Source organism: Mus caroli, unplaced genomic scaffold (assembly GCF_978045245.1).
Source record: "Mus caroli unplaced genomic scaffold, Mus_caroli_1 scaffold_19, whole genome shotgun sequence".
Lineage (NCBI taxonomy): Eukaryota > Metazoa > Chordata > Mammalia > Rodentia > Muridae > Mus > Mus caroli.
The window spans coordinates 60,802,118-60,829,557 of NW_028227274.1; the positions used below are offsets into that span (position 1 = coordinate 60,802,118).

Below are 27,440 nucleotides of genomic sequence, written 5' to 3' on the forward strand. Positions count from 1 at the left end.
TGCAGTCTGTAGGAATGCCAGGTTCTGAAGGTCCCACCCCAGCCTGTTGGGACCCAGACTGATTCAAGGTTCAGAGGCCCTCATGAAAGGAAATGTTAGTTCTTTGCCCTTGTCCTGGAGCAGACTTGGTAAGGTCCAGTCTAAGGCTTTGAAGGAGTTAAGATTCCTGGGAACCCAGCTTGCCCTTCTGAAGGGCTGTGGTTATCAGTCCCAAGGCAGCACTGTCTCAAGTATTCTGTGTTCTCTTTTAGAGTTTTCTGATTTAGCTTACTACTGACCTTGGCCATTCTCCTTCTGCAAACAGTCTATAAGATGCTTCACTTCTTCATAGGCTAGCTCAGCTTAATATATAGCTTGTGCGATACCTCCCAACTCCAGCTTTCCTATTTTCTCATCTGGCCATCTCACTTAGACCACTGTCACTGAAGAACCACCTACTGGTCTAGGTCACCAACCCTCTCCATTAGCAACTAGGAAGTAAAAGAAATAAAACCCATGGTGTATTGGTTAAAAAAAAAAAAAAAACAAAAAACTGAGACTTCACTTTCTCCTCCCACTAATATTTTTATTTCCTGCTGCCAACTTGCTCTGTCTGGAAGCAAGTAACTATCTGGGAAATGGGGGAGGGTAGGACACAGGGGTGGGGGAGGGAGGAGAGTCATTGAGGGGCCAGAGAGTGAAGACAACAAAATTACCTTCAATATTGTCTTCAATTGAGAACAAAATGTCTTCTTGGTGCTTTGCTCTCTAGCTATTTCTGTGGCATTGTGGTTTAGTGAGAGATGGACGGTGCTTTTCTCTGTTTTTCTCTATTATTCTCTATGACTTCAATGTGCTGTGGTCAAAATCTGCTCCAAAATACTGGACCTAGGAGGAAAACAAAGGCTAGGTTGCTTGTGGCTCTTTTGGTCAGAAGTTGTCCTATTTCCAAACAGTCTAAGAAACTAAGACTAAGTATTTGATTTGAGTGTAAACAGTGCAGGGACAGACTTGAAGATCTGGGTCAGGCACACAGTTGCGCTGGCCCCTAGTGGGACCTGCCTCACTCTGTTCTCCAAAATGCAGATGGTCTCTGAGCCAGGTGAATCTGTGCGAACCTTCCTTCCATAGATCCCAAGGGCCACTGATACAAGTTTTGCTAAATACATGCTTTGCTCTGTTCTGCTTATTACATACCATCAGTATTCCACTCACTGACATTTCGGTTTAGAAGGAGGCAATTTTATCAGATCCAAAAAAATAGAAAGTCAGTTTTATGTACTGTAAATAGAAAGTAGCCATAGAGATAAACTAATAAAAATAAAACCAAACTCCTAAATCCTAACCAGATGTCAATACTTGGAGAGAGTCCCCTGCCTCTGCACATTCCGGGAAGGCAAACCTGTCAGCAGTCTCCCTAGCTCCTATGTACAAGTTGGAAGTATTGAGAAAGAGATTTAAAGAACAAATTGCAAACTACTGAAATTCACTTAATACAAGTAACATTCCATAGTTTTGGAAACAAAGACAGAAGGAAAAACCATCTGCTTGATATTTTTATTAGTATTATATTTAATTCAGGTTAAGTATCTCCTCTCCTTTTTATTTTAGCTCCTTTGAACTTAATGAATAGTAATAAGAGAACAGTAAGAGAAGCTGACATCTAATATGCTTCTTTCTGTCAAGCATTTGGTTAGCACTTCCCATGGATTCCTTCATAAAAGCCTTTCCTACAAGTACCAAAATGGCTCCATCCTTAAAAATGAGCAAACCTCAGCAGAGATATGTTGTGCCAAACCTGACAAGTACGGATGTGGAATGTAGACCCAGGCCTTCCGATTCTAAAGTGCCACCTACTAAAGCACTCTCAATGGTGGTCAATGGTAGGATGCATGCTCTCCACATTCAATTAGGCTGTGCTAGGAGACAGCAGGGGACAAGCTCTTTGCTCGCATGGCCTAAGAACTTTTCCCCCACATTGATAACCTTGGGACCCAGACCTGTACCTGTTCTGGTCCGAGTTCTGCCATTCACTTGCCCTCTTTTCTCCTGTGTGTCGTTTCCATAATTCAGTGTTGGTGGTATTCTGGCCCATGACAGAGCTGCAGGAAGGCCCGTGCAATGATCTTTCAGGATCCCTGGGACTCAGAGCCTGAGGTTACTGAATAGCAGCAGCAGCATTGAGAGGCAAATGGATGAGCCCTGAATACTGCCAACCGTCAGCATTGCCCTACGGAAGGCAATTTGAATTCTCCTTATTTTTTGGTTGAATTGAAACTCTATTTGGGCCCAAGCCCAATTTTCCCAGTGAGTATCCATTCACCCCTATAAGCACTTTACAATCTGTTCTGTATCAGATCCTCACAACAGCTTGGGGGCAGGAGGAGAATTATTGATTCAATTTTATAGGCAAGACTTTGTCATAGCAAGTGACTTACTTGCCCAAAGACATATGGCAGAAGCCTGATGGAAAACACATTGGGTCCTCCTATCATAACTGTAGTGCTTGTTTTCCTCCTACATAAATTATGGCCTATATAAAATGATAAATTTAGGCAATCCACTTCCACTGTAAAAAGTCCTCATAACACAGATACAGTAAATACTCTTGACCCCAGCTCACTCCCACTTCACTCCCAAGGTGTGTGTGGGGGGCTGGGTGTTATCACCTGGCATATGCAGTTCAGTAATTTGTGGTTTTGTTTGCTGTTCTATATGAATAAGGTGATCCTGTATGTAATCTGCTACTTGCCCTTCAATAGGAAACCCCAGACAGACATCAGTTCCCATCAGCACTTGTGTGCTTCACACTGTAAGCCTTACAGGGTGAGTGAGTCCGCTCTTCACTGCATCCAATGTCTTCCACAGGGTCAGGGGGACTGGTTTCAGAATGAAGCGGCAGCGTTGTCCTGCGGGAAGAAGGCAGCCCCACAATGGGTCTCGTCCAGCTTCCTTCCTCTTGGAAGGACTGACATGTCTTTGGAGTCAGACTCTGCTTCCAGTAATCCCTAAGCATCTGCTTTTGACCACGTCATCTAAATTGCTAAACTGGATGTACATGTGTTAGTGTTGTGACAAGCTTAGGAGGTATTGAGTAATTAACCTGCAAAAGGCTATAAATGCCTCTGTGGCCTGACTAGTTGGTATAATCACTGTCCTAGGATATGGTTTAAGAGACATCATGGGACTATTAGGGGAGGGAAAAAAAAACCATTAATATAAACTGGCAGAACACACACACACACACGCACACACACGACCAGAAAACTGAACAAAGCTTTTATAATAAACCTGGGATTACTATACTGGATGATCTCATTGGACCTTCAGCATTGCCTGATTGGTCACTATCAGTCACTTTACACATGAGGGAAAATGAGGCTGCATGCAGCACAGGGCTTGTAACTGTCTCCTGCTCACAGCTGTTGTCTGAAGAAGTTAGAACCTGAACCCAGGACTTTGGACTCCACGTACCGAGTCACTTCAAGCATCACATTCATTAGCTGTCGTTTAAAAGTATTAAACCCACATACCAGGCAGCATGAGATACGTGGTTCTTTCTGATACTGATACTCAGTCAGAGGTCATCTGTGAACTATTTAAGGCCCTTTAAAAACAGGCCATTGTACCACAAAGCTGGTGACATAACCGAATAGAGAACTCAGCTCTCCATCAGGGGTGGACAAACTGGCCAAGATGTGGTCTGTAAGCCTTCAGAAGTTTTATTTTTCACTATGTCTGGGTAGAAGTTCAGGAGTCATATTTTGTGATGTATTATGTGAAATTCAAATTTCTGTCTATAAATAAAGTTTTGTCGTAAAATAGCTATGTTTACTTGTGTGTTCTTCATGGCTTTCACACAGTACAGGATGTTTGTGGCCCACTGAACACAAAATACTATCTAGCCCACAGTTTGCCGGTGTTGCTATAAAGCAATCTACCAGCTGTTTGTTCTGTACATTTACTAAGTGCCTATGAGAGAGGGACGCCTCTTGACAAGTGATCTTGAGGCCCCTGTTGTATTTAATGAGTTTGTGATAGGATGGGCAAACCAAGTAAAGAGCAGTGGTCGACCGTGGCTGATGTCTGCATTGCTTAGGTGAGTTCCTGGCTAGGGACATAGCTTGAGTCTTGCTGGGGACTGCAGTTATTATTCTGCATTTACTTTTTGTCTCTCACCGAGCAGTTGTAATTTCAACAGCAAACAAGTTAAAACAGTGAGCTAAAACACAGTGCCAGGAAAAGATGAATGATCTTACATTTAAGAGTTCTAAAAACCTTGTAGTTTAAGAATCTTAAAAGCCTTGAGGTAGACTTTGGACCCAGGTACATGCCACTCGGGAGTCCAGTGTTAGGAAGTCATCAACGCTCTTGCTTTTCTGTCATCAGTTAGGAGCAGAAACCCAAATTCCCATCCTACCCAGCCAACACTAAGCTCTTCCCATATGAGGTTCTTCTAGCTTAGCCTCAATTCCTAGAAAGGGAAGGGGCTGTACAAATCCCGAAAGACCTGACATTTTCCTACAGACCGTAATTCTTTTTGTCTTTAGCCATTGGACTCAGAAGCCCCTTAAGGTCACTGATCTGTCAAATGGCAAAGCCATGGTGAGGCACTTAGAGTCAACTACACCATCACTGCTGCAGGGCAGCGTCTGGCCTAGAGAGGAAGGCAGGCAGCTCCTGAAGTAGCCTGAGTTATTGTCCCAGCATTCTGTCACTGTCATGTGTGCGCTGCATCTAATGACCACACGGTTAAAATGGATCAGAGGGTGGACACTGGCACTGAGTTAGACTCAGCTATACACTGCTTCTCTGTGGAGTATTTGATACTGTAAATAGCAAGTTTCAAGTCCATGGCAAGAATAAAGTTTTTACTAAATGTTTATTTTTATGTTCAAGATAAAGCATATACACAATTGAATGTGGAAATAAATAACTAGAAATGCTCTGGAAACTCTCTATTTGCCCTTCAAATTTATTTAAGTTTGTCAATTGTTTCATGTAAATGAATATGTCAAATATAAACACAAAAAAAAGAAGAGCCACATCTTAGTACAGAAACATAATCTTCTCTGACTAAGGGTTTAGTTGGCATCATGGTAACAAAAACACACAAGATACAACACTCTTTAGGAGGGTGACTCAAACAGCTCTGCTGGAGAAGAAAAAGGCACAGACTGAAGGACGTGGTGAGGAGCAGAGGCAATAGGCTCAGTCGCCTGACACTGAGAACTAAGTCAGGAAAAGAACACAACCACTGCTAAATGATTTGCCTGCCTTCAAATGACGTCTTTAAATTAAGATGTATAAACATAGGATATAAAGATGTTACATTTGGAAGTATCTTTGTATATTTCTTCTATATATAAATCTTTGTATACAATTTCCATGTTCCTTATATATTTCCTATATAACAAACTGAGCCAGGGCCTCCCAATTCCAAGCCCAAGGTTCCTGTGTAGACTCTTGGCTGCTCTGGGCGAGAAGAGCCAGGAAAAGTCTATTTAAATGTAGTCGTCTTCAACTGGCTCTCCATTGACATCACAGTAGTGGATAAAAATTGCCACTACTCGCTGAAATATGCCCCTCTTCATCTGGCGCATCTCTGAGATCTCCTCTCCTATTGTCTCCATACAAATGTCTGCAGACAACTGTCCTTTTCTTCGAGGAGCATAGATGGTGCCTGGGAAATGGGAAGAGAGGAGAGAGTGAGTCATGGTGATTAGAACCATTTGGTCCATGAAACACTAGTATACACTACTATGTCCTGTTGCTGATGCAAGAATAGTTCGTGAAATTTGTCTTCATGATTGCAGTTTTATATCAGATCTGATGCCAAGGAGAGCAGAGATCATCAAAGTCTCCAGGTAAAAAGAATGTGCCATGGCATAAATTATGCAGAAATTAAGTAGTTTAAAAAATCTACCTCCTGGGCCGGGCGTGGTGGCGCACGCCTTTAATCCCAGCACTTGGGAGGCAGAGGCAGGCGGATTTCTGAGTTCGAGGCCAGCCTGGTCTACAGAGTGAGTTCCAGGACAGCCAGGACTACACAGAGAAACCCTGTCTCGAAAAACCAAAAAAAAAAGAAAAAAAAAAAAATCTACCTCCTTACAAGCATTTGTTTCAAAGCTTTATGTATAAGTGAATATAGAAATATGCTAACACTTCAAGAAAGTCTATTAAAAGCATCGCCTAATTTCTCTATTTAAATCACAATAAGCTGTTACCAATTAAAACAGTACTCCTAAGAAACAAGCAAATAATTAGTACAATTGAGCAACTCTGAAATATCATGCTTATAAATTCTTCAGCAAAGATCAGTGATTTTCAGGCATGTCAAATGCAATTCTAGCAACTGGGATTAGGTGTTCTGTGCAAGGCTTGGGCTACAGACATGAGAAGCTGTAGAAATGTCAACAAGCAAAGTCATAAACAGTTTTATAATTGGCTCATGTGCTTTTCAGAGTCCAAAGTTAAATCTTCACTATACACACACACACACACACACACATATAAGAAAAAAAATAGGAAAATATGAAGGAATTCTCATCATGTAGACATTAGACCCACTGTGTAAACATGTTAGACTCATTATGTATCTCATGTACACGTATTAGAGCCACAGTGTTGTAGCCAAGCCTTTTTCAGGACATGTTAAAATATTAAGGGAAACTAAACCAAAACTCTGCATCATTCTTAATTTATAAATGAAATATTAACTATTTAACATAGTACAGTCGATTCAATCTAGAGAACACAAGTCAAATCAGGTCATACTTACTCTCTTCATCATCTTCAAAATCGTATCTGGCAAAGCTGTTGGGCTCTGCGGTCCGCAGTGACCTCAGCCAAGGGAAGTCGGAAATCATGGAATACGGCGCTCCATCTACAACACCTGAAATGAGCACAGGTGGGAAAGTCTCGTTAGTATGGGGATGCCGACTCGGCAAACTGTCCTCAAGCAGGTACAGCTAGATACAGAGCCTGAGTCAGCGGCCTTCAAAGTCATTTCTAACTGTACCTCTTCATCTTCATTCACCTTTTGTGTGTCAACAGATTCTGATTATTCTAGGGATGGTAAAGATCCACAGACACACCAATATGTATCCACTCTCTGCATCTTGCAGGGATGCAAACCTCTCATTCATCCGATAACTGCTAAGACCCTCCATCCCCCATCCCCCGTGCCCTCCCACCTAGTTCACAGCTTACAATTTAGCCCTACAGTCTAGGTAAATCTTACCCTCTAACGTGTAGATTTCTCTCCCCCAGGGATACTTAGGGTACTTCTTTAAATCCTCTTCAGTCCGAGTGGCTTCCAGGAAGAATTCGTATTTAATGAGCTCTCTGGAGGCAACAGGAAAAAAAAAAATCAAGTAAATAGACCATGACCTGGAATGTTGGGTAAAAGCACCTGTCTGGGCTCCTCAGCTTAGACTCTCCTGACCATCTCGGGCCGGACAGATCTCTGACAGCTCCAGTCACCTCAACTGGAGAATGAGTCTAATCAGGTCTAAGATAGTCTTTAGTATCTTTCAAGTCATCTTAAGGAAAGAAAACAGGAAGTCTTTGAGCAAATGGGTTCTATGTTGTGGATAATTAGTACAGTGTTTGTCTGACAAAAGAATAAACCACTTTTCTGAAAAGTGAAACATCACTCTCAAAACTGCCATTAACTCAATTTCTTTTCCATCCTCCACGGCCCAAGAGTTAACGTAAAACGTGTGTAGTGTCTATAATTTCTCCTCTGAGTTTGAATAAAATGTTTCACGAATACATACATGCTTTTAAAAGTGTCATTTTCTTCATCAGCTTTTTACAATGCAGTCATTTAACATATAGAACCAGGGTGTGACCCCAGGAAGTGCCAACTGGAGAGAAAAAGGACACTGGGGCCCACTTACTGATTGATGTTGGCTATCGTGTCCATCCAATTGCGGATGCGCACCTTGTTCCGCACGTTGGGAGGATTGCTGAACTCGTGGATGATGCAGATGTGATAGGGGTAGGGCCCACTGAAGAGCTTCTGCTCCAGAGTTAGCGTGTCTACCTGGGGATGGCACCAGAAAAAAGTCTTTGCGCTACAATTAAGGCTGAGACACCTGTCTCCAAGACCCTGAAAAGCTGCTGTTTTGAAAGCCCTGGCAGATGTGAAAATGGAGTAACAAGCTCTGTCCCAGAGTACAGCCTGCCGTGTTTGGATGAAGACAGCAAATTCCCTACACGGCTGACTCAGCCATTCCCTCCTCTCCCTAACTGCTTTTAAAGGAGCTGTTAAGACAGAGGGGGCCGACGCGGGAACTCATCTCCAGCCACTCCACATCTTCTGAGATGGCCTTAAGTGGTGTCATCACAGGCTGCACTACAGAACTGAGTGTGGAAGGTCAGTCCTAACAGAATGACTGCTAGGTTTTAAGGACAGTGTGTTTTGTGCCTCCTTGTGGATTCTGCATTGCCAGGACTCTCATGGCTGCCTTTCCCCTCTAGCTCTACAGCATCTTCTTGCTTTCAGTGGGGAATGAGCTTAACTCCTTTAGAGAAAGATAAACTTCCTAGAGCAAGTCATTTGTAAGCAGGGAACCAGTTTTGAGTATTAAGACACTTATGAATTTGATGAACTGATTTTAAGGGTCTTAGTTGCAGAATCCAGGAGATGTTTAATATTTCCTTTTAGCAACAAGCATTATCCTACATATATACTTAACTTACTACAGTTACACTATTGCTTATGAAACACCAGCAACTGTCCTAGTATATTATATATATTAATTAAAATAGCACAAGACTGTAAGTATAATTCTAATTTTACATATAAGAAATTGAGAAACAAAAGTTAAAGAACTTGCTTTATGTCAAAGCAGAATCTGAACCAGGAAGTCTGTGATCTGAGCACATATTCTTAGTCAACAGTCAACTTCTCGCTTGCTGAATGAGTACTGTGTAAATGCTAACAATACCTAAAGATCTAGAAGTAAAGCTTTAAAAAGCAATACTGACAGGACAACATGGCTCGGTTATAAAAACTCCAGAGATTTTAAAGAATCATTTCTGAGAGTTGAACAAAACGGACCAAATAAACAAACGTTAGCACGATGCGGATCTTATCCTAAAAGGCAGAGCTTGTTACCTGCTGCATTGGGCGCAGGTAGATGATCCGGTTCCTCTCCGGAGGCATCCTCAGTATTTGGTCAAGTACCTGGTCCATATTTAGTTTCTTGCACTGTGCATAGTCAAATCGGTTTACAATTGGTGCATTTTCTACCTTTAAATGCTTCAGTACTCTGCACCTGGTAGCTATAAAATAAAACAATAAGCTCTATAAATAAATAATTGATGTGAGAGTGAGAGCATGTTCTGGAAGCATCTCTGGAACAATAGCAGCACAGGCATTGTGCTTGGACACAGCTACTGCCCTGGCCACACACAGCAGTTATGATTTGACAACATGACTCAAGTTCAGAAGAAGTCAGCAGCTCTCATGGCAGAGGGACATCAAGGCCCTCCTTGCCTCCACTGTGGCAATTTCTACTAAAGAAATTAAGTCCTACAAGTTGACCTGCCCAAATATGAACTTCCCAGGAACCATTTCTTTAATAATTAAGTTTATGGAATGTGACATGACTGTATAGTTAAAGGTCACTCCTGGAAGAATTCACAAATATTACCTTGTATTTAATGATAGGAATTGAACAGTTAATTTTAATTCCTGCAACAATATAGGAACAGTATCTTGAGAAAAAGCACAGAAATCTGTGGTTTCTAAAATCTTTGGCTCTCCATTTTAGTACTATGGCAAGATCTACTGAATGGTTATCTAAAACATGATTCTTTTTCCAGTTCAACCCAGCAGACAGAAGTCAGAGCAAAGTGTCTGCTACTCACCACACTTAACTAAATTACCAACTGCAACCCAGCCTGCTTCTTCCTTGGTTTAAATTGGCTAGTTCAACTTCAGAGAGAATTAAATGGATGTGATTATAAAACCACAAGGCTGAATTGCTCAACCTTTTAAACTTTTCACAAAGGCATCTTCTACAAGATCCTCAACGCAAGCATTATCGCCTTCCAGAACACTGTACCCTGGAACTAACTTCCATGTCTAAACAGTGCCAGCAGCCTGCCTTCAGACTCTGTTGTCTCGGGACAAGCTGAACTGAACAACTTGGTTTCAAGGGCAGAAAGTGGACCTGAGGACACATGACCCATCAGTAGGTTAGGAAGACAGAGGAGAAGCGTGGGGAGGCTGTTTCAGACTCCCAGACACAGACAGTGGAGTCCTGAGCCACAGTCAGGAGCACAAGTCTAATGTGCACCTTTCGGAGCTTTCTGTTTCAAGAAACTCAAAAAGGAGGTAGTGACTTGATTAGATATTCTATGGGAAAATTGTTGGCTGAAATAAAACAAACAAACAAAAAATTTCAAAATTTTGCAGCTTGAACAGTTTGACATCCTATAGGATTCAGGAGAGGACTGATCTGTTCTTTTTCTATTCTCCCATTTTATGGTAGGTTTGGAAGGTGCCTTTTAATGGAATTCATGAAATTTCTTTGCTTATCATCAGTACCACAGGAAATGGAAAATGGAAATAATGTGCTTTAACACCATTTCTGCAATACTAACATAGCAGAAAGTTGTATCTGTGAAATGTTTCCCTGAGAAAAAGGTTTTGCTCTGTGGCCCAGGCTGATACTGGGTTCACAGCAATCCTCCTGCTTCAGCCTCTTAAGTGCTAACATTACAGGTGTGAGTCATGCCTGGTTGTATAAGGTGTTTTCCAGTGGTCACACCCTGTGCCATGTTGTGTACACACACACACACACACACACACACACACACACACACACGCCACTGCCTTTAACAAAAACAAATGCCATATGATGTAACCATAATTATGTAATATTCTATCTACTTAAGAAAATGAACACACGACATGTAATCTGTCTAAGGAAGGGACTATGGCAGATCTTGATCTTTTTTTTTTTTTTTTTTTTTTTTTTTTTAAACACATTGATGCATGATCTCCCTGTGTAGCCTTGGCTGGCCTGGAACTCGCTGTGTAGACCAGGCAGGATTCAAACTCAGAGTACTGCCTATTTTTGCCTCCTGGTTATTTTGGATCAAAGGTGTATGCCACAACCCCAGCCTAGATTATTTTTTTTTTAAAATAGGGATATAAAAATTTTAATTTTAAATTAAAAAACTCATTATAAATGGATATAATAAACACCTCAAACTTTAAAATCTCAATCAGAACAGCCTATATTTGTGACAGACCTGTAAAGAAGGACAGGGAAGGTTTGCAGGAGTGTATTAAATGAGAGGATATGGTAGAAACAGAACTGTGTGCACGGGCCTGGAGAATGGGATGGGAGCAGCAACAACGAGCCAGGAACTAAGGATTTCTCCAGCACATAACCAAGCACAGAGCAGCACAGCACTGGGGCCCAGCTACTCTCCCCACACCTTTACCCGCTATGCCCAGAGCCACGCTGGGATATAGCTGACTTTAGCCTCTCATGCCATGAAGCTGCTCTGCCACGCCACGGGGCAGTTAACTTGCAAGGGGAGGCTGCATACAAAAGGACCAAGCTCCAGCAGGGGGACCCTCACTACAGAATAATTCTGTGAAAATCATACAACAAAGACAAAATTAAAGACAGCACAAAGCATTCCTGTGAAAAGTAACAATGCCACTGCTATAAAGGAGAATTCACTTTTGCTTGCTTGGCACTACTGAGGAGGTTTGAGCCTAGGATGTCATGCATGCAAAGCAGCAAACACTCTACACTAAGCTACATCTCCAGTTGCTAGACAAACACATATGCACAGTTTCATTTGTAAACTTTTAAATTCTGTGATTAAATCTTGCTGTATGGCACAAGTTGACCTTAAATTTGTAATCCTCCAACCGCAGTCTCCTGGGTAGCTGAGTTGCAGCCTGCTTCAACTGGTTTGGCCTTAATTCTCTAATGGTTTCATGATGCTTTTATAGAAATACAACCCCAGGTACATACCATGGATGAACATCATCTTGGGGCAGTCTTTCAGTACTAGATCTGTGATTCCACAATTGGTCATTGTGACTCCAACAAGATTTTTGGATTTTAATACAAGAACCTACAATGACGAAAGTTTAGGAGTTACAAGGGAGTGGAACCTTCCCAACGCTTTGCTTTCTTTAAGGGTAAAGCGTTTTCACTTTGACAACCTAGAGGCTGTTAACCAAATTTTCTCTTTAGAACATGGACAGTACAGAAAGCTAAAACGTCCATTTCTTTGCATGAACTGGGCTGGATGGTGACAGCTGAGCTTTCTTCTTTACCTGTACGTGGTCATCTTCAATCACAGGGTCACTGGTGCTGGTAGACTTATCTGCAGTTCGCTTTCGTTTCATGGCATGGCATGGCTTTGTTTTGGCAACTTCTATGAAAAAAAAAAAAAAATCCAAATTGCATCCTTCTTTGCTTCCTCTCATAGAGCATACTCAGTCACACATGAAAGCTTTATCCTCCCAAATCTCAATTTGGTTGTTGAAAAAGTTAGGTGACATTTCTGAAAAAGACTGTTCCAAGCCACAATCACCCCTCCTACCGAGAGCATCCCATTCTGCATGTGACTCCCAAATCGTATCCATGGTCTCGGCTTTAGCGTGTGACTCATCCCATTATAGATACCTCTGGGGAATTCAACTCGTGACTCGCTACTACAAAACCTTCGCAATGGCTGCTGCTTAGCTGAGTATGTGTCACTCCTGACACTGGAACTCACAGGAACTGTATTATTCCACTCCGCAGGTCTCCACTACCGATGTCTGAAGCCATTCATCACTCTACCTGTTTTTGCTCAGAACATCCTTTGTGCCTTCAGGGTTTGAAAGATGTCCCATCTTGGTCATAGTCAATCATCATTTGGTTCTTACAAATTGGTCTGGACCTCCAACTAGTATATACCGTTCTGTATTTCCCAATATGCCTGTCTCCATATTAGTAAAAGTTAACTTAGAGGGAACAACGGTTCTTTTAATGTCAGCCACTATTTAGTAGAATGAAGACTGACTGAGAACCTTGGCACTCAGCACGGCAGGTGCTGAGCACTCCCCGCCCTGTGCCCTGCACTGCTCTACGTGTTCTCCTTTATTAACCCACTGAACTCTTACAACAGCACTGCAACAGAACTTATGTTTAAATAAGGAAGGTAAACTAGCTTGCCCAGAGAGATGTTAAGTACATGCTAAGAGTCAATCCACTCAAACTGGTTCTAGTCACTAGGTTACCAGGCCTATAATATTTTCTAGAGAGGTTTAGCCTGAATTTTATTCTACTAAAATTTTATAAGAACAAATAGAATTTTATTTAAAAGCAAGGTCTAAACATAAACCCATACACTCTATTAAATCTATGTTGAAAAATCTCCTCACTTTTGTCAATATAATAGTGTGCTAGCAACGTGCAAACAGTGAATACAGACAGCCCCGATGCCAATTCAGCAACCATCACTCCTATACGCACAGATCCTGCCAATGGTATCAAAGGCTCAGGATTTGACAACATCTTAGAACTAGTCAGTATGTTATTTTTAACCTACCACAGTTTTCTTGGTTGGAACCTGTAGAATTCTATTATTCCAAACATCTGAAGTAGATGTTTTGTTGAAGGCAAAGTGAGAGGTAGTTTTATTCATCCAACCGTATCTTGAAGAAACTTCTGGCAAAAGTTATCTCCATGACCAAAAGCCAGCTAAAGGCAGCACATGACACCACCACCAGGATTCAGACCTCTTAGAACGCCTCAAGCCATCATCAAAGTGCAAACAAACCAGAGAGGCCTGCTTCAATCGTCCAGCAGCCACTGGTCTTCAGCCTTCTCCTCTATGACCCGACCTCAAGCTGCTCCCCTCCCTGGCCTGCCCTCCACCCCGCCCCTTTGCTGCCCATGTTCTGGTTATGCCCCCTGCTCTCCACTCGGACAGGATTGGTTTGTGTCTTCTACAAAAGCTATAAAATGAAGCGACAGTTTATTTGTAGATGATTTTGAGCAAACGTTTCCACACGTCCAAGGAAAAAGGAACTTCCTACGCCTAGTCTTCTTCATATCTTCCTTCCTGTCAGGGACCACTTCTAATGATTCTGTACTCTCTAGCATCAACGTACCTCATGGCGACTACACTTCATTCACATCGTTCACTCGGCCTCACACTGTGCATACGACAGTGCAAGAGACTGGAAGAGAAAGGCAAACAATGCCCCTGCCGCGTGCAGCCCCTGCTCTATCATGCAGACAGACAACAAAACACAGCACTACAAGCGTGGGTATTAAAGGGGCTCTGGAAAAAAGCAGATCAGACCAGTCTCAGAGTACCAAGGAAAGAGCTCAGCAACTATGAGAACCATTTTAATAAATGCTACTCTTTCACAACCACATTAGGTATTCTGTGATATGTGTTTCCTAAATAAAATACTTTTAGAAAGTTTTGATTTCTTATCTTCCCAGAAAAACTTCTTAAAAGTAAATTGGACATTTGCATGATGTTTAAAAAATATCCAGAACTAATTTATGCACTAAAAAAAAAGTTATCTCAAATGGAAAAATAAAAATGAGGAAAACAGTAGAAAATGTTAAAGTGAAATCTTTCTTGTTTTTAGCCAGGGATTATTTAACCTCTGAAAAAGTCAGACCATGTGACAGATGAGAATAAAACAGAAAAAGTAATAAGAACCCCCCAATGACCCCCCAAAAGAACCCCAAAGAATAGCAATTAATATAAATGGTTCATGTTAAAAAAAAGTTCTAAAATCAACTGAAAAACTTCAGAGACAGACACCAAACAACCCGACATACGTAATAGTTCTCAAATAGGACTCAGTGTGGAAAGATGTTTTCATCAGTCAACTTAAAGCTATTACAAACTCTGACATAACTAAAGAGGACATAAACAGAGGCATTTAATAAATGAGAAGCTCAGACTGTTTCTCTAGAGCATATGAGGGCAGGCCTTTTACAGAGTAAGGAAAGCTTGTGCATCTGACTTCACAGAGCCCCAAACCAAGCAACTAAAGTCTCACAGTCGGTACAGACAGGGCTGAGGGTCAGATTCAGGATGATAAAGAAGTTGAATGTTGGTGTCAGGTGCAAGTGTGACTGTCAATGCTACTGAGCTAGCTGCAAACTTCAAAATGGTCATGTTATACATTTTTTCTATATGTTTTTTAAGACTATCATAAAACATCTAAAACTCAAGCTGGGAAAAGTATTTTTATTACATAACAGATCAGAGATTAAAGAGCACACTGTATCTTCAAATACAACATGTTTTAAATGAATTTAAATCACTAGGAATATCTGCACATAGCTTAAGTCTTACACTTAGAAAGCTTGCTTTTGTGAGCTTAATGCCTCATAAATTCAGTGTGTTTAGTACATGAAAAAGCAGGCCATGCCTCTGTTGTGGGACTGGTTTTAAGATTTTAAAACTGAGATGCTTAGAGAAAATTAAAATCCATTCCTATCTGCTAGTGTATATTAGTAATTTAATAAAAGCAAGAGGGATCATCTTAGAACAGAGATATAAATTGAGTGTGTGTGTATGTGCATGTGTGTACCATCACCTAAATAATATGAGGACAACTACTTACTTACCTGTTTATCTCCTGCTAAACCTAGCTGGAAGCAAAATAGAGTTCAGGAAAGAACAAAAACAACAACCAATCACTAAAACCCAGAGGCAGGCCCAGAGACGCACAGGAAACTTCATCAGCCCAGCTACCTCGTGCTCCTAACTTCCCCTAGGCACTAGGTCTTCCCGAGGCAGCCTAAGTGTGGGGTGGACCAACACGCCTATGCCTATGCGGGCTCAGGCATCAGAATCAGAATTGCATTCAGGGCAAACACACAGGGTTTAACTTTTCTTAAAGGTGAAATGATTCTCAATTTTCTGGATTCAAAGTGTTTTACATCTGTTTCCACCAAAACACTTTTTAAAAATTATTTAAAAGTTTCTATGATCCACAGAACTCCCAAATAGAGTATCATTTACCATCAATTAGCTTTTTATAAGGAAACTCATGAAACAACCTCGGGCCATTCTCCAGCCTCCAGCCCTGCCCTGCAGTGGCTAATCCTGGGAGCATTGTCATACCTGACTCAGATATCAGCGGTACATGGGACAGTCTGCTCCTGGCCCTGGTTAGGGGCCTCCGAGGGTAGTCTTCATTAGACTGCACGTCACAACTCTCAGGCTGGGAGCTCCCCCTCCTGTCCTCACCTGTAGCCCCACAGCCACTCCCATTAGTCCTCTCATCATGTGCTGGGCCTGAAGACCCCCCTTGTGGCAGAGTCCTAAAGGAAAAGGCGGATCTCGTACCATCCGCGCCATTCACAACACAGGCTTGGCTGGTTGAAGGACGCTCCTCATCAGAACACCTGCCAGTTCTCCTTTGAGACTCCTGGGGCCTGAGACAGCAGCATCTGGGGCAGACAGAGCTCTCTGCATCTCCCTCCTCCATGGCCTCAGAGTCCTCTGACCCACCAGGGGAGCAGACACACTGCCTGGATACATCCACTTCTGGAGGGCTCGGTTCGGAAGAGCCGCTGCTGGTCACCGTCCTTACAAAGTCCGGGCTCTGGGAAGCAGTGCTGGGTGAGCTGGCGTTTCCCGCTGTGCTGGCGGCTGTGCTGCTGCTGCTGCTGCAGCTGGGATAGACATCCTTGGATTTTTTCTTTTCAGAAACATCCCTAGCTGCTTTCATATCGGCTTTGATCTGCTCACTGGTGACCTGACAGCCTTTCTCACAGCTGCTCTCCTCCAGGGGAAACGGCTTCGCCTGGCCCGTCTGGTGGGAGTTGTTGTGCCTCTTTCGAAGTGGAGTCTTGCCTTTTCCACTTACTGCTTACAGAAAAAGGAGAGTGACCGGAAGAAAAGATTTCAGTACAAATTCTGGACAAAAGGCAAGAGTAAATCTAGAACAGGAGACTATAGTCACCTGACTGTCTCCTTCACTGCTACAAAGCTCTGCACCCATCTCTAGTGCTTCTCTCCAGCTTGCCCAATAAAGCCTCCATGATCTGATCTGAAAGGAACTTCTCTTCCGGCCCCCTCTACCTGCACCCGTCACCTGGTCCCAACGTCTCCCTTAATACAGGCCCACCTCAGCAGCCAAGGGCCTGGGGTGCTGTGCAGTCCCTTGCTGTGCCCCACCCTAAGTCCACTACAGTAAGTCCTGAAACACTGTGATCTAAGTTTTCTACCCGACTTCAACTGGACTAAAGGCTCTTAGGGACAGCTGAACCCGACCCTTCACAGCACCGACAAGGTCACTACAGCACAGCAAGGCTCCATGAATACAGACAGAATAAGCAAAGAAGGCTGGCTTCTGGCCAGCACAGACTTTAGTTGCCTGATTTAGAAAATGAATTTTCTAGGAAAAATTCTTAGTCAGCTGGTCCCACTCCTGCTACATTTCAGTCTCCTTGAAGCGTCTTTTCAGCCACAGTATATTATTTGAATTTTAAAAAGAGTGAACTAAAAACTGAATAATCAGCCAGTGGTTAGTAAATTACTGTAAGTCCAAAAAACCTGAGCTTTCCAAAATAAAGATTATACAGGACTCAGGCACAGTGTTAACTGTGTACTGAACATTCAAACACATTAAGGAGTAAAGAGGAAAAGAGCACACAGTTTAGTGAAAGTCAAAAGAGTTTGAAAGAAGTATCCGCTGCTAAAAGTCCTGAGCGCAGGGCTCTGAGAACTGAGGAAAAGCTGGGCAAGGAAGAACTGTGAACCTGAGAGAGAGAGAACAACTATGCTTTCTCAGTAAGGCAAATAGAATACATTGTTGCCTGGGATGAAAGGGAAGCCAGGAATTATTAAAAAACAAAAAACCAACATATTTTAGGGAGCTGGAGACACAGCTCAATGGCAGAGTGCTTTAAAGGCCTAGGTCCAAAACCTCAGCACCACCCAAACCCCACATAACGAAGGGAGCCCTGCTTTCCTGTACTTCAGGACCCCCTCAAGTACTGCAGCAGCCACAGGATCCAGCCTACAAGTGGCCAGAGGATGGATCGGCTGTTGAGTGGCCACAGCTACCTGAGGCCCACTAAGACTCCTCATGCTCTACCTCTCCGCCCTCCTCCTCCGCAGCAGTAGGGCCACTCTCCTGCTGAGCCTTTCCTTCCTTGCTTCCTAGATGTGTAAGCTGAACTGTAAGCTGCAGTGCACACACATCATGGAGACTGAGTGGCGTGCTTCTGCAGTCTCCACTGCAAAACAGAGTCGGGCATCCTCTCACCTGCCGTTTCCCTGGACTGTCCTGAGTCTCCAGTCTTTTCTTCCCGCTCTGAGTAACGCCGGGTGCCATTCTTAGGAGCCCAGACTTCTTGGAGTTCTAAACTATCTTCTTCATCATCGCTCTCTGAATCGTGATCAGCAATTGGTGTAGGTTTTACCACGCGTTGTAGACCACTAGGTCCTAAAACAAAAAGCACAAGAAAACCTCTCACAGAAAGTACTATTTCAGAGATCTGGGGTCACAGAGATGCTTTGTGCATGGGCCTCTGTCAAACAAACACTCAGGTGAGATTCTGTGACAGCATTTTAACAAGGTAAAGCCATTATGATGACATTATGACTAGGATGACAACTAGAAGCAGATTAAAACATCTGTCTCAACTTCACTATTTCAGAAAGCATAAGAGGTCATCCTAATACAGTTGCAGTATTTTAAAGACTAAGCTACACAGTTTCCCAATGTTGCAAATACATAAGCCAAAGCACAGAAGATAAAGCTCAGAATGCATGGAGTGGGTGGAGAGTGCAGGCCTAACTTGAGGACCTCGTGTTGCCTTTGGTAGTGGACGGGTACAAATTCAGACCTTCCGCTCTTCTGACCTGATGCTGACGAGTGACTGACATTAGTATGACTAACAAAATGCAAGCTGCAAGGGACCTGGTGTCTGCCTTTCCACGTCACACTGTACAAGCCTGGCAAGCTGACACCCAGTGAGTCTGCTGGGTAAGTGACTGCATGTGTAACGAGGTACCGTGACAGCAAACCAGGAAGGACAGTGCTGCGTTCTAACCTCTCATCATAAAGCAAAGAGCTGGTCAGGGGCATCTAAAGGCGTACAGCACTATCCTGCCATGGAGTCAGAGACTAGGCTCTGGTCTACTTACTCACTCAGAGCAGCCTTGGCCTTGCCCCTCTTCCCCTCTGAAATGAGGTCAGAGTACAAGCACATTTCTTTTTTTCTTTTTTTTTTTTAAAGTTTGTGGGCCTTCCATAAACGGGCATTTACTCACTTCATTTTCACACCTCTCCTCTAACCTCTCACATTTATGACTTCTTGCTATGCAAACACACACACACACAGACACACAGACACACAGACAACACACACATACACACACACCTTGCTGTGTGCACTGAACACTACTCATACAAGCAGAAATGTACTTAATGGGGTTATTTCTCTCAACAATCTGAGTGCTTTCTTTTTCTACATCCACACATGAGACAGTGAAATAAGAAAAAGCAGTTGGTGGCTGCAGCTACAAAGAAAAGAAAAAAACAAAACCAAAGGAAACAATCACTTAAGATACAGATGCATGAGACACAGAGACTAGCCATGATTTCTAACCATTCTAAATAGTGAACAGCAGACAACACAGCAGAGCTTGTTCTCAGCACTTCCTACTCCATTACACTTGACTCTAATGTCCTAAGGATGGATGTACAAAGACTGGCACAGTTACCTGCTTGTTCCTCATCAGCATCCACAGGAACAACTTCCCGATTGTGAGCTGGCATACCATTTCCACTTTCGGCTACCAGTTCTCCATCTTCCTGGACCATGTCTTCCATCTCATTCAACGCTTAAATAAAAATAAAGTAGAAACTAAAGAAAACACAAATATCTACAATGCGTGTAAGATTGTGGCAGTGCTGAGGACAGAACACTCTGTCATGGTAAGGCCTGCTTTTACAAGAGCAGCCTGTAACTGCTTCAGTAGAGACAAAGAAATAACCAGCTAATTAACAGAAAAGGAAATCACAGATAGAAAAGGATTACTTCATCAACCAATGTAAGATGAAAGCAGGGAAAAAGTCACAGTTGAGACAAAAGACCGTATTCCTCCCTGAAGGGGATAGCTGGATGCTGTCTCCATTAAGGTATCTGCTTGATGGTGGTGATCATCTTATGAACAATGAGCCTCGGGTTAGCTGCTGTCTTATCCAGGCTATCCTGAGAATGCAAACTCAAATTCTACCTTTCTTAGGGACATTCTTGAGGTTAGGCTGTCATCTATTGATTGATGCATGGCAAAAAGCATTAATCAACTACATATAGTTCATAATACTTTAATGGCATCTAAATATTTCAGTGTTCACAAGATGCCTTCAATGATAAGCCTTCCCACAGGTACAGGACACCCTATTTCTTAAGTTACAATATCTACGGGAGTAGACAAGAGAAATACAGAGATGGCTGCAGGGATTACTTTTCTAGCTTTGAGAAATCAACTGAGAAGCTAGAATACCCGGTAAGGAAAGCGCCTCAGAGCCTCCTTTCTCGTTAGAAGGGTATTTAGAAGGAACCTCTTGGCACATGGGTTGACATACAGCAGCTGGCCAATAACTATTAAAGCATCGGGCAGGTAACTGCAGAACTGAGATTTTATCAATTGGAATTAGCACATGTGCTTCCTCTGCTGCTCGGCTGTGAAGATTTTCTGTTTGTCCATGACTGCAGCTGGTGCTCATTTCTTTCTCATTTCAATAGTGTGAGAGGCTGCTTTGACACAGACCCCAGAGTTAAAACTCAGTTAAATTAGGCCTCTAATGCTACCAATGTACCCTAATCCCCAGGATCAATTACCCTTCCCACTCTCTGAATTTTCTTATAGATTCTGTGTCTGTAGACAAAGAGTGACAAGCTCAAACAAGAAAGATGGGACCATACAAGCAAAATTCATTTGTATCTGAAGCTCATGAAAGATCTGAGTTACCATCAGCTGCAAATTGTGCCTCTCCTGCTTGAAGGTCTGGACGAAAGTCATTGTCGTCATCCGAATCATCTGGGTGATGGTGATTGTTATCATGGAGGTTGGCGTTGTTATTTGGAGCATTATTGTCATTGTCATTGTTGGAATTCTGGTTGCTGACAAGCGCTGAGGAAACCCCAATTCCAGTTCCTGCACTCAGACCAACTCGAGCACAGCCCTAGGCAAACACACCATGTACTTCTTGATTTGGGATACTACACATAATACCTCATTAGTAACCTTTCATTTCATCTTCATATAAGGACTAGTATTTAAAAGGACAACTTAAGAAATGTTTCAAAATACTTATAAAAGGATCATTCAAGGCTCACCACATTTCAAGCAATAAAGCATTACTAGCCTGGTTTGTAAGCACCAGGAGCATATGGGAGAGATCTGTGTGACAGTGCACGACCAGTAAGTGGTTTAGCTGGGAACTGAAAACAGGTTCTGGGACCTCAAGTCCTATGCTTTTCCAACTAACAGACAGTCACCAGTGAAAGCAGAGCCACAGCATGGCAGATATAACTTACTAGGAGATGGCAGCAAAGCAAAGCATTTCCAAAGCAAAGACCCACTCCTGAGACCTGAGCTCCTGCTGACTAGTTCCTACGGCCTTTAGGAGAAGACTGCGCCCTAACTCAGATTTACTCTTAATTTACAAAAAGGAGGCAGCATCCTTGTTCTTCCTTTCCCTTCTCTTAAGAGCCCTTAATTAATAGTCACTGATAATAACAAGAGGCCAGCCATTAGTATAAACATTATACCTTCACTGAAGATGGAACTTTAAAAAGTTACAACTATATAACAGCGTAAGAGCATATTTATTAATAAGAAGCAAGTACCAGCCTGTTTTCCTTTCTTTCCTCTATCAACACAGATGGAAATGAACACAATGCAAAAACTCTCAACTGTGATTTACCTTGGGCGGCTCACGGAACATCTGGTCCAGAGAAATAAATTCCAGGCTGGGCAATAATTCAACAAACTGGCCAAAAGAATCCAGCTTCAAAGCATGGCACCGCACGAGGTTGATGTCAACCAGTCGCATCCACCTCGAGTGGTCTGTTGAAAGTGACATAACAGAACGTCTTCAAGTAACTGATGAAGTTTTGCAGCAGATCATAAAAGACTTTCCTTGCAATCCTTGTTCTCTGAATAACTCGCTTGCTTCCTGGACTTTAAGGCTTGATGGCTCCCTACTATGATGCTGCCATAGTTAATTTCACTGTGAGAAATACATGGCACAGGAGACACTGAGGTGAGACTGAGGTGGCCCTGAGTCAAATGTCATCCCTTCATCAGCCTACATGCCTTTACGCAACAGGACACTGGGTAAAGCAAGCATGGCACATTCACTTAGTCAAACAGATGCACCTACTTTGACAGAATGAGAAGAACTATATGCTTGCTGAGATGGACAGCTCTCCCAAACATACTTAGTACGAAAAATAAGGCACAGGACGGTGTACACACAGGAAGATCTGTCTGTCTACAAATCACTTTAAATGCTATAAATGTATAGGATGTAATATGCACAAAGTCATTTGTCCAGAAGAAGATATAAGAAACTGTTGATGATGGTTACCTTGAGAAGAGGAGACTTTTCATTTTGTACCTTTCTGCACTGTCTGAAATTTATCAAGTGCATGTATTACTTTAATTTAAGTGTTAACAGGAGTTCTGAATGATGGGATTATAAGCCATTTTTTGTTTTCTTCTTTATACTCTTCTGTATTTAAGAAAAACAAACCAAAAACCCAATAAATGTTATTTTTTAAAGTGATCTATACCTGCTATATACTAAAATTCCTAATTTCCAGTAACATGTGGGCCACTGATAGGTGATAGGTGAGATATAGCCCCTGTGGCACGCCATCTCAGAAGAGGCTCGAGAGCACTGAACAGTCCTTCGAGTGGCTCTGCAGTGAGGTGCAGATCATGGCAATGGCTCTGACAGCAGAGGCCAAGGGCTCAGTAACAAGTGCAAGGGTCTTGGTGTGGTTAATGTAGGCATCACAAGAAACTTATCCTCAAATTGCTAATCTACTTAAAGCCTTGTGAGCACAGACAGTTAACGGCTATAAACATCATTACTCTTTTAGAGAACATGAACTTGTGCCACAAGAAAAAAGATCAAGTATGGAATTCACTTGTATACGTGATAAGGGTAGGCAGGAGAATTGAGATGGAATAGGACTTCCGGTCAATAAAACCTTTCACTTCAGGTTAGAGTTTCAGAAGTCACGTACGGAAGAGTTTAGAAATATGCCTGCAGTTTGTCTTTCCAGACAATGTGCCATCTTCTCAAGGAAACAATAGTCTAGGATCTGGGCTGTGACTCAGTCTTCTGTGGAAAGACGTGCATGTGAAACCAGGGCACTGAATCTATAACTGGAGCAGTGCAAACATTTATGCTAAGAGCTTTAAAACTGAAGGATTTTTCCAGCTCAGTGAATAATGGTTCTCAGAACTTTTACAAACATTCCTCATAAGATAATATGTACATAAAATATCTACATTAGGAATATAATCATGTCACATTAAAGAAAACACATTTTTTCATTGCCAAAAAATAGAGCAGAATTTTCAAGTTGACAGTACCTGAGATCCAATTGTATGGGTTGTGTAGATGAGGACAGTTATAAATGGCCAGATATTTGATACAGGAAAAAACTTCATTGACTGCCTTCATCCCTATGTCGGTAATGATGCCAGGATTTTCTACCACATCAGCCAAGCCATACTTCACCAAATCTGCATTCGCCATTCTGCCTAGAAAGAAATCAGTGTCAAAGAGAGTCTCAGTGTCATGGAGTGCTGACAACATGGTCCCTTATTCTTTCATGTTCTACCAATGGTCATCATCAGGCAGGCTTCATATTTAAAGTGAGTGTTCAGAATATATGGTAGCATTCTTATACAAACTAGAATTTGTGTTAAACATCAGGAATAGCAAATAGGAGATAAATCTTCAACTGTTAAGAAAGAGGAAAAAGTATAACTGAGAGATGTACTGGCTCATACAACTATGAAGTTTTAATTTTATCTCTTAAAAAGAAAACCAAAACCATAAAAATGAATCTCTCTCATATACAATAAAGTATATGTGAATATTATAAGGATCAAGTTTTTGAACTCCAATGGGAAACTCCATGGGAAACTCACTATGGAGCCCACAGCATAGGTGATAGGTGTCCACCTGTCCCCTGAATTGGATTCTAACTCAGACACATTCCACTGGTCATATGTAAATTATCCTTAATCGCGTCCATCTCTTGCATATTGACATTCTCTCTTCCACATGGGCGGTCCTCACTCTCCAGGACAGTTACTTAAACATAAGAGCTCTTTGAAGGCTTGTCTGTTAACTTCAATTGTATTCTCAGTATGTAGGGTGGTACTAGGAGTCTAACTACCACACACATTTTTTTTTTTCTTTTCTTTATTCACATTTCAAATGTTACCCCTTTCCCGGTTTCCCTTCTTGAAAGTAACTCAACAATCCTATAAAGAAAATGGCTCAGTTGCTCTTCGAGAAACTGCCTTGAACAATAGAGCAATGTGTATTTTAGCTTGAAATGTGTGGAACTACGTGTTAACTATCACTCCGCCCCGACCGAGCACCACCTTTTGCTTCCCACATAGTTCACACTCTCTGTAACTACCCAGCATCAGTACCCACTGGTATCTTGCAGAAGTCATCTTACACTACCCCAAACATCAACCTCCTTGCTACGTTTTGGACTTGAGGACTGAGTTGTCCCTTATGAAGAGTGAAGTCTCACACTGACTCTGTTTACTAGGTGTGCACATAAGTGCTCCACTGTAAAAGGACAAATGCACGTCCTGCCTTCAATGCAATCCATTCCTGCTCCTGGGGCTTTCTACTGGCTTTAATTCTTAAAATCCTCATGATATCAGGAGTTCATTTCTGTTCCTTTTCTCTTCTTCTTTAGCTTACAGGGCAGCTAAAGGTAAAAACCACTACTTACTGAATACTTCAAATATTAAAGACTGCTATACATAATACATACATATACATAATATAAATGTATTATGTTTCTGCTGCTATTCTGCTTTGGAGATGGTCTCACAGAGCCTAGGATGCTGTCTAGCTTGTTATTTACCAAGGGATGAGCTTGCATTTCTAATTCTTTCTTCAGCTCTGTACCACCAAACTTGGCTGTATTTATCATCTTTTTCAATGTCTCCTCAGAGCCATTAAAGAGAAAAGTAGGGAAGTACTTAAGTATCTTACTATATAACCTTACGATTAACAACAGACAACTCTCCATTTTCTCTCTCTCCCTCGCCCTCTCTCTCATTCTAGAACTTCAGTGTATATTCCTGAATTTCCACCCTGACCAGCTTCCCACAAAGCTCTGAGAGAACAAATGCATTAACTAAGGCTCCTTCTCCAAGTATTCCTTGGGTCCTGATTCCAGCCATCTTTATTTCTAGATCACAGCAGCAGTATTTAAGTACTCATCACCCTGATCTGCTAGAGGACAAAGATGATGTTTCTACTTAGCTATTTTGCCAGACCAAAAAAGTGACTTGAGTTCCACAAGAGGATCCCATTCCTTCACCTTCCTGCTTCAAGATAGGAATCACTATGATGGCAGATGAAATGAAAGAGCAAGAATGAGCACTGACTACGTCTCCATCTCTAGTTTTTGCCTTGTGTATATGGGTACATCTGTGTGCCGTCTATGTCTCTGACGTTGGTCTTTGTCTTCTGTATTATTTGAGAAAGGACTTCTTGTACTGATGCAATGGCAGGCTAGCTGTCGTGAGAACATCCAGGGACTCGCCTGTCTATACCCCCCACCTGTCTAACGGAAAGCTGGTGTTATAACTGGGATTCTTGAAACAAGCATTACCACATCTAGCTTTATGTCACTTCTGGGAAACACAAGTCCTCATGCTAGCCTGGCAATCACTATACCCACTGACTCAATTCCCTAGCTTTTATCCATCCTTCCTAAAATGGCCTGTAACCTAAGACTTATCCTTACAGTCTCCCTGGCAATCTCTGGAGAAGCAGGGTCCACATATAGGCAGGCTGAATAATCTTAGAAGGGAAGGGCTTATAAAAAGACTGACACCAAGAGCCTACTAAGTATGAAACGATGGTAGTCAAGCTGTAGTGTTTATATCCTACTGAAAACATGTGGTGAGGTAAGAGAAATATAATAGGGTAGACCTGGTGTAAATACAGGATGCGCCCACCTTTCCCTCCCTGCAAGTGGGGTTTTCACAACAGGCTACCCTTCAGGAGTCCTAAAGGCGGCTAGCCTGAGGATAGGGATGTTGTTAAGCTGAGATCTTTGGAGCAATAAGTCCTATAAAGAACACATTCTTTTTTTTTTTTTTTTTTTTTTTGAAGACCCTTTTTAAAATTTTTATTTTATTAGCTATTTTCTTTATTCACATTTCAAATGCTATTCCGAAAGTTCCCTGTACCCTCCCCACAACGTGCTCCCCTTCCCATTCACTCCCACTTAAAGAACACATTCTAACATTAGGGCATCTACACACAGATGGCACAGAAACAGGATATGAGCAGCTTCTTTCATAACCAGAAACACTGGATAAGAAAAGCGTCAATTTCCTATGAAGCCATTCTACTATCTTAGCCTCTTAATGCTGTTCAGATAAAACCTCATAGTTTTCAAGCTACATAGATTAAAAGTGGTTCTGGTATTAAATTGTCTACAAATGATTTTTTTTTTTTTAAATAGAATCTTGCATGTAAACTAATGAGAAGTTCAAAGACAAAGGAGGAGGAAAAGAAATGAATGAAAGCACAGCTGCCATACTGTAACATATGTAACACTCTGAAATGAACAAGGAAGGGAGTCATGGGTTCCATCCAGGACTGTCCTAGGCTGTCTTGGTCAACAGTGTTTTACCTTTCATGTTCTATAATGCAAATTAGATCCAAAGGAAACACAACCATCTGGGATGACAGTGGAGATTCAAGAATGTTTATAAATTCTTAATAAAATGAAAACACATTGTTGTAAATTTTAACTATATTACAAATGTCGTGTGGGAAAACAGTTGGAATAATAAATCTGACTGACTTGAATTCAACCCTAAGGGATGAGTTCCTAATTGTGACTGCATACCCAAAATGTTATCGAGCCAGCATCAATTACCGTAAAATGGATACTAAGCACTGTGTGCTCACAGTATCTGCAAAGTCCAGGACCCCAGCTGCCTTATTATGGAAATGCAAACTATGAGCAAAGAATGGGGCTGCAGCTGAGGAAACCATCAACAGCTCCAGGAGCTGTGACGGATCACATCCAACAAAGGGAACTATGAAAGACGTTCTGAGAAAATGAAGCTGAGTCAGAAAGAAACAGGCAGAGTAAAGACAACTGCAAGCCTAGATAAAGGTTTTCTTCACC

The 27,440-nt window shown here is 42.0% G+C and overlaps 1 protein-coding gene across 6 annotated transcripts in view; it reads right to left on the minus strand.

The window, feature by feature from the left end:
* Positions 1–5,304: 5,304 nt before the first annotated feature.
* Positions 5,305–27,440, minus strand: part of Fbxo38 (F-box protein 38) — a 46,773-nt gene continuing 24,637 nt past the window's right edge. For 2 of the 6 annotated variants that reach the window (XM_021150554.2, XM_021150553.3), the window contains exons 10-22: positions 23,623–23,793; positions 21,941–22,083; positions 20,983–21,196; positions 19,729–19,848; positions 18,266–18,445; positions 16,114–16,863; positions 12,302–12,402; positions 11,994–12,096; positions 9,107–9,273; positions 7,884–8,029; positions 7,223–7,326; positions 6,761–6,874; positions 5,305–5,662 (exon numbers count right to left, since the gene is read on the minus strand). In XM_021150554.2, the coding sequence (XP_021006213.1) occupies positions 5,484–5,662; positions 6,761–6,874; positions 7,223–7,326; positions 7,884–8,029; positions 9,107–9,273; positions 11,994–12,096; positions 12,302–12,402; positions 16,114–16,863; positions 18,266–18,445; positions 19,729–19,848; positions 20,983–21,196; positions 21,941–22,083; positions 23,623–23,793 (2,492 nt within the window). In that variant the 3' untranslated portion in view covers positions 5,305–5,483. The remainder of the gene's footprint in view (positions 5,663–6,760; positions 6,875–7,222; positions 7,327–7,883; positions 8,030–9,106; positions 9,274–11,993; positions 12,097–12,301; positions 12,403–16,113; positions 16,864–18,265; positions 18,446–19,728; positions 19,849–20,982; positions 21,197–21,940; positions 22,084–23,622; positions 23,794–27,440) is intronic. The other 4 variants (XM_021150556.3, XM_029471863.2, XM_021150555.3 and 1 more) reach the window with 4 other exon arrangements.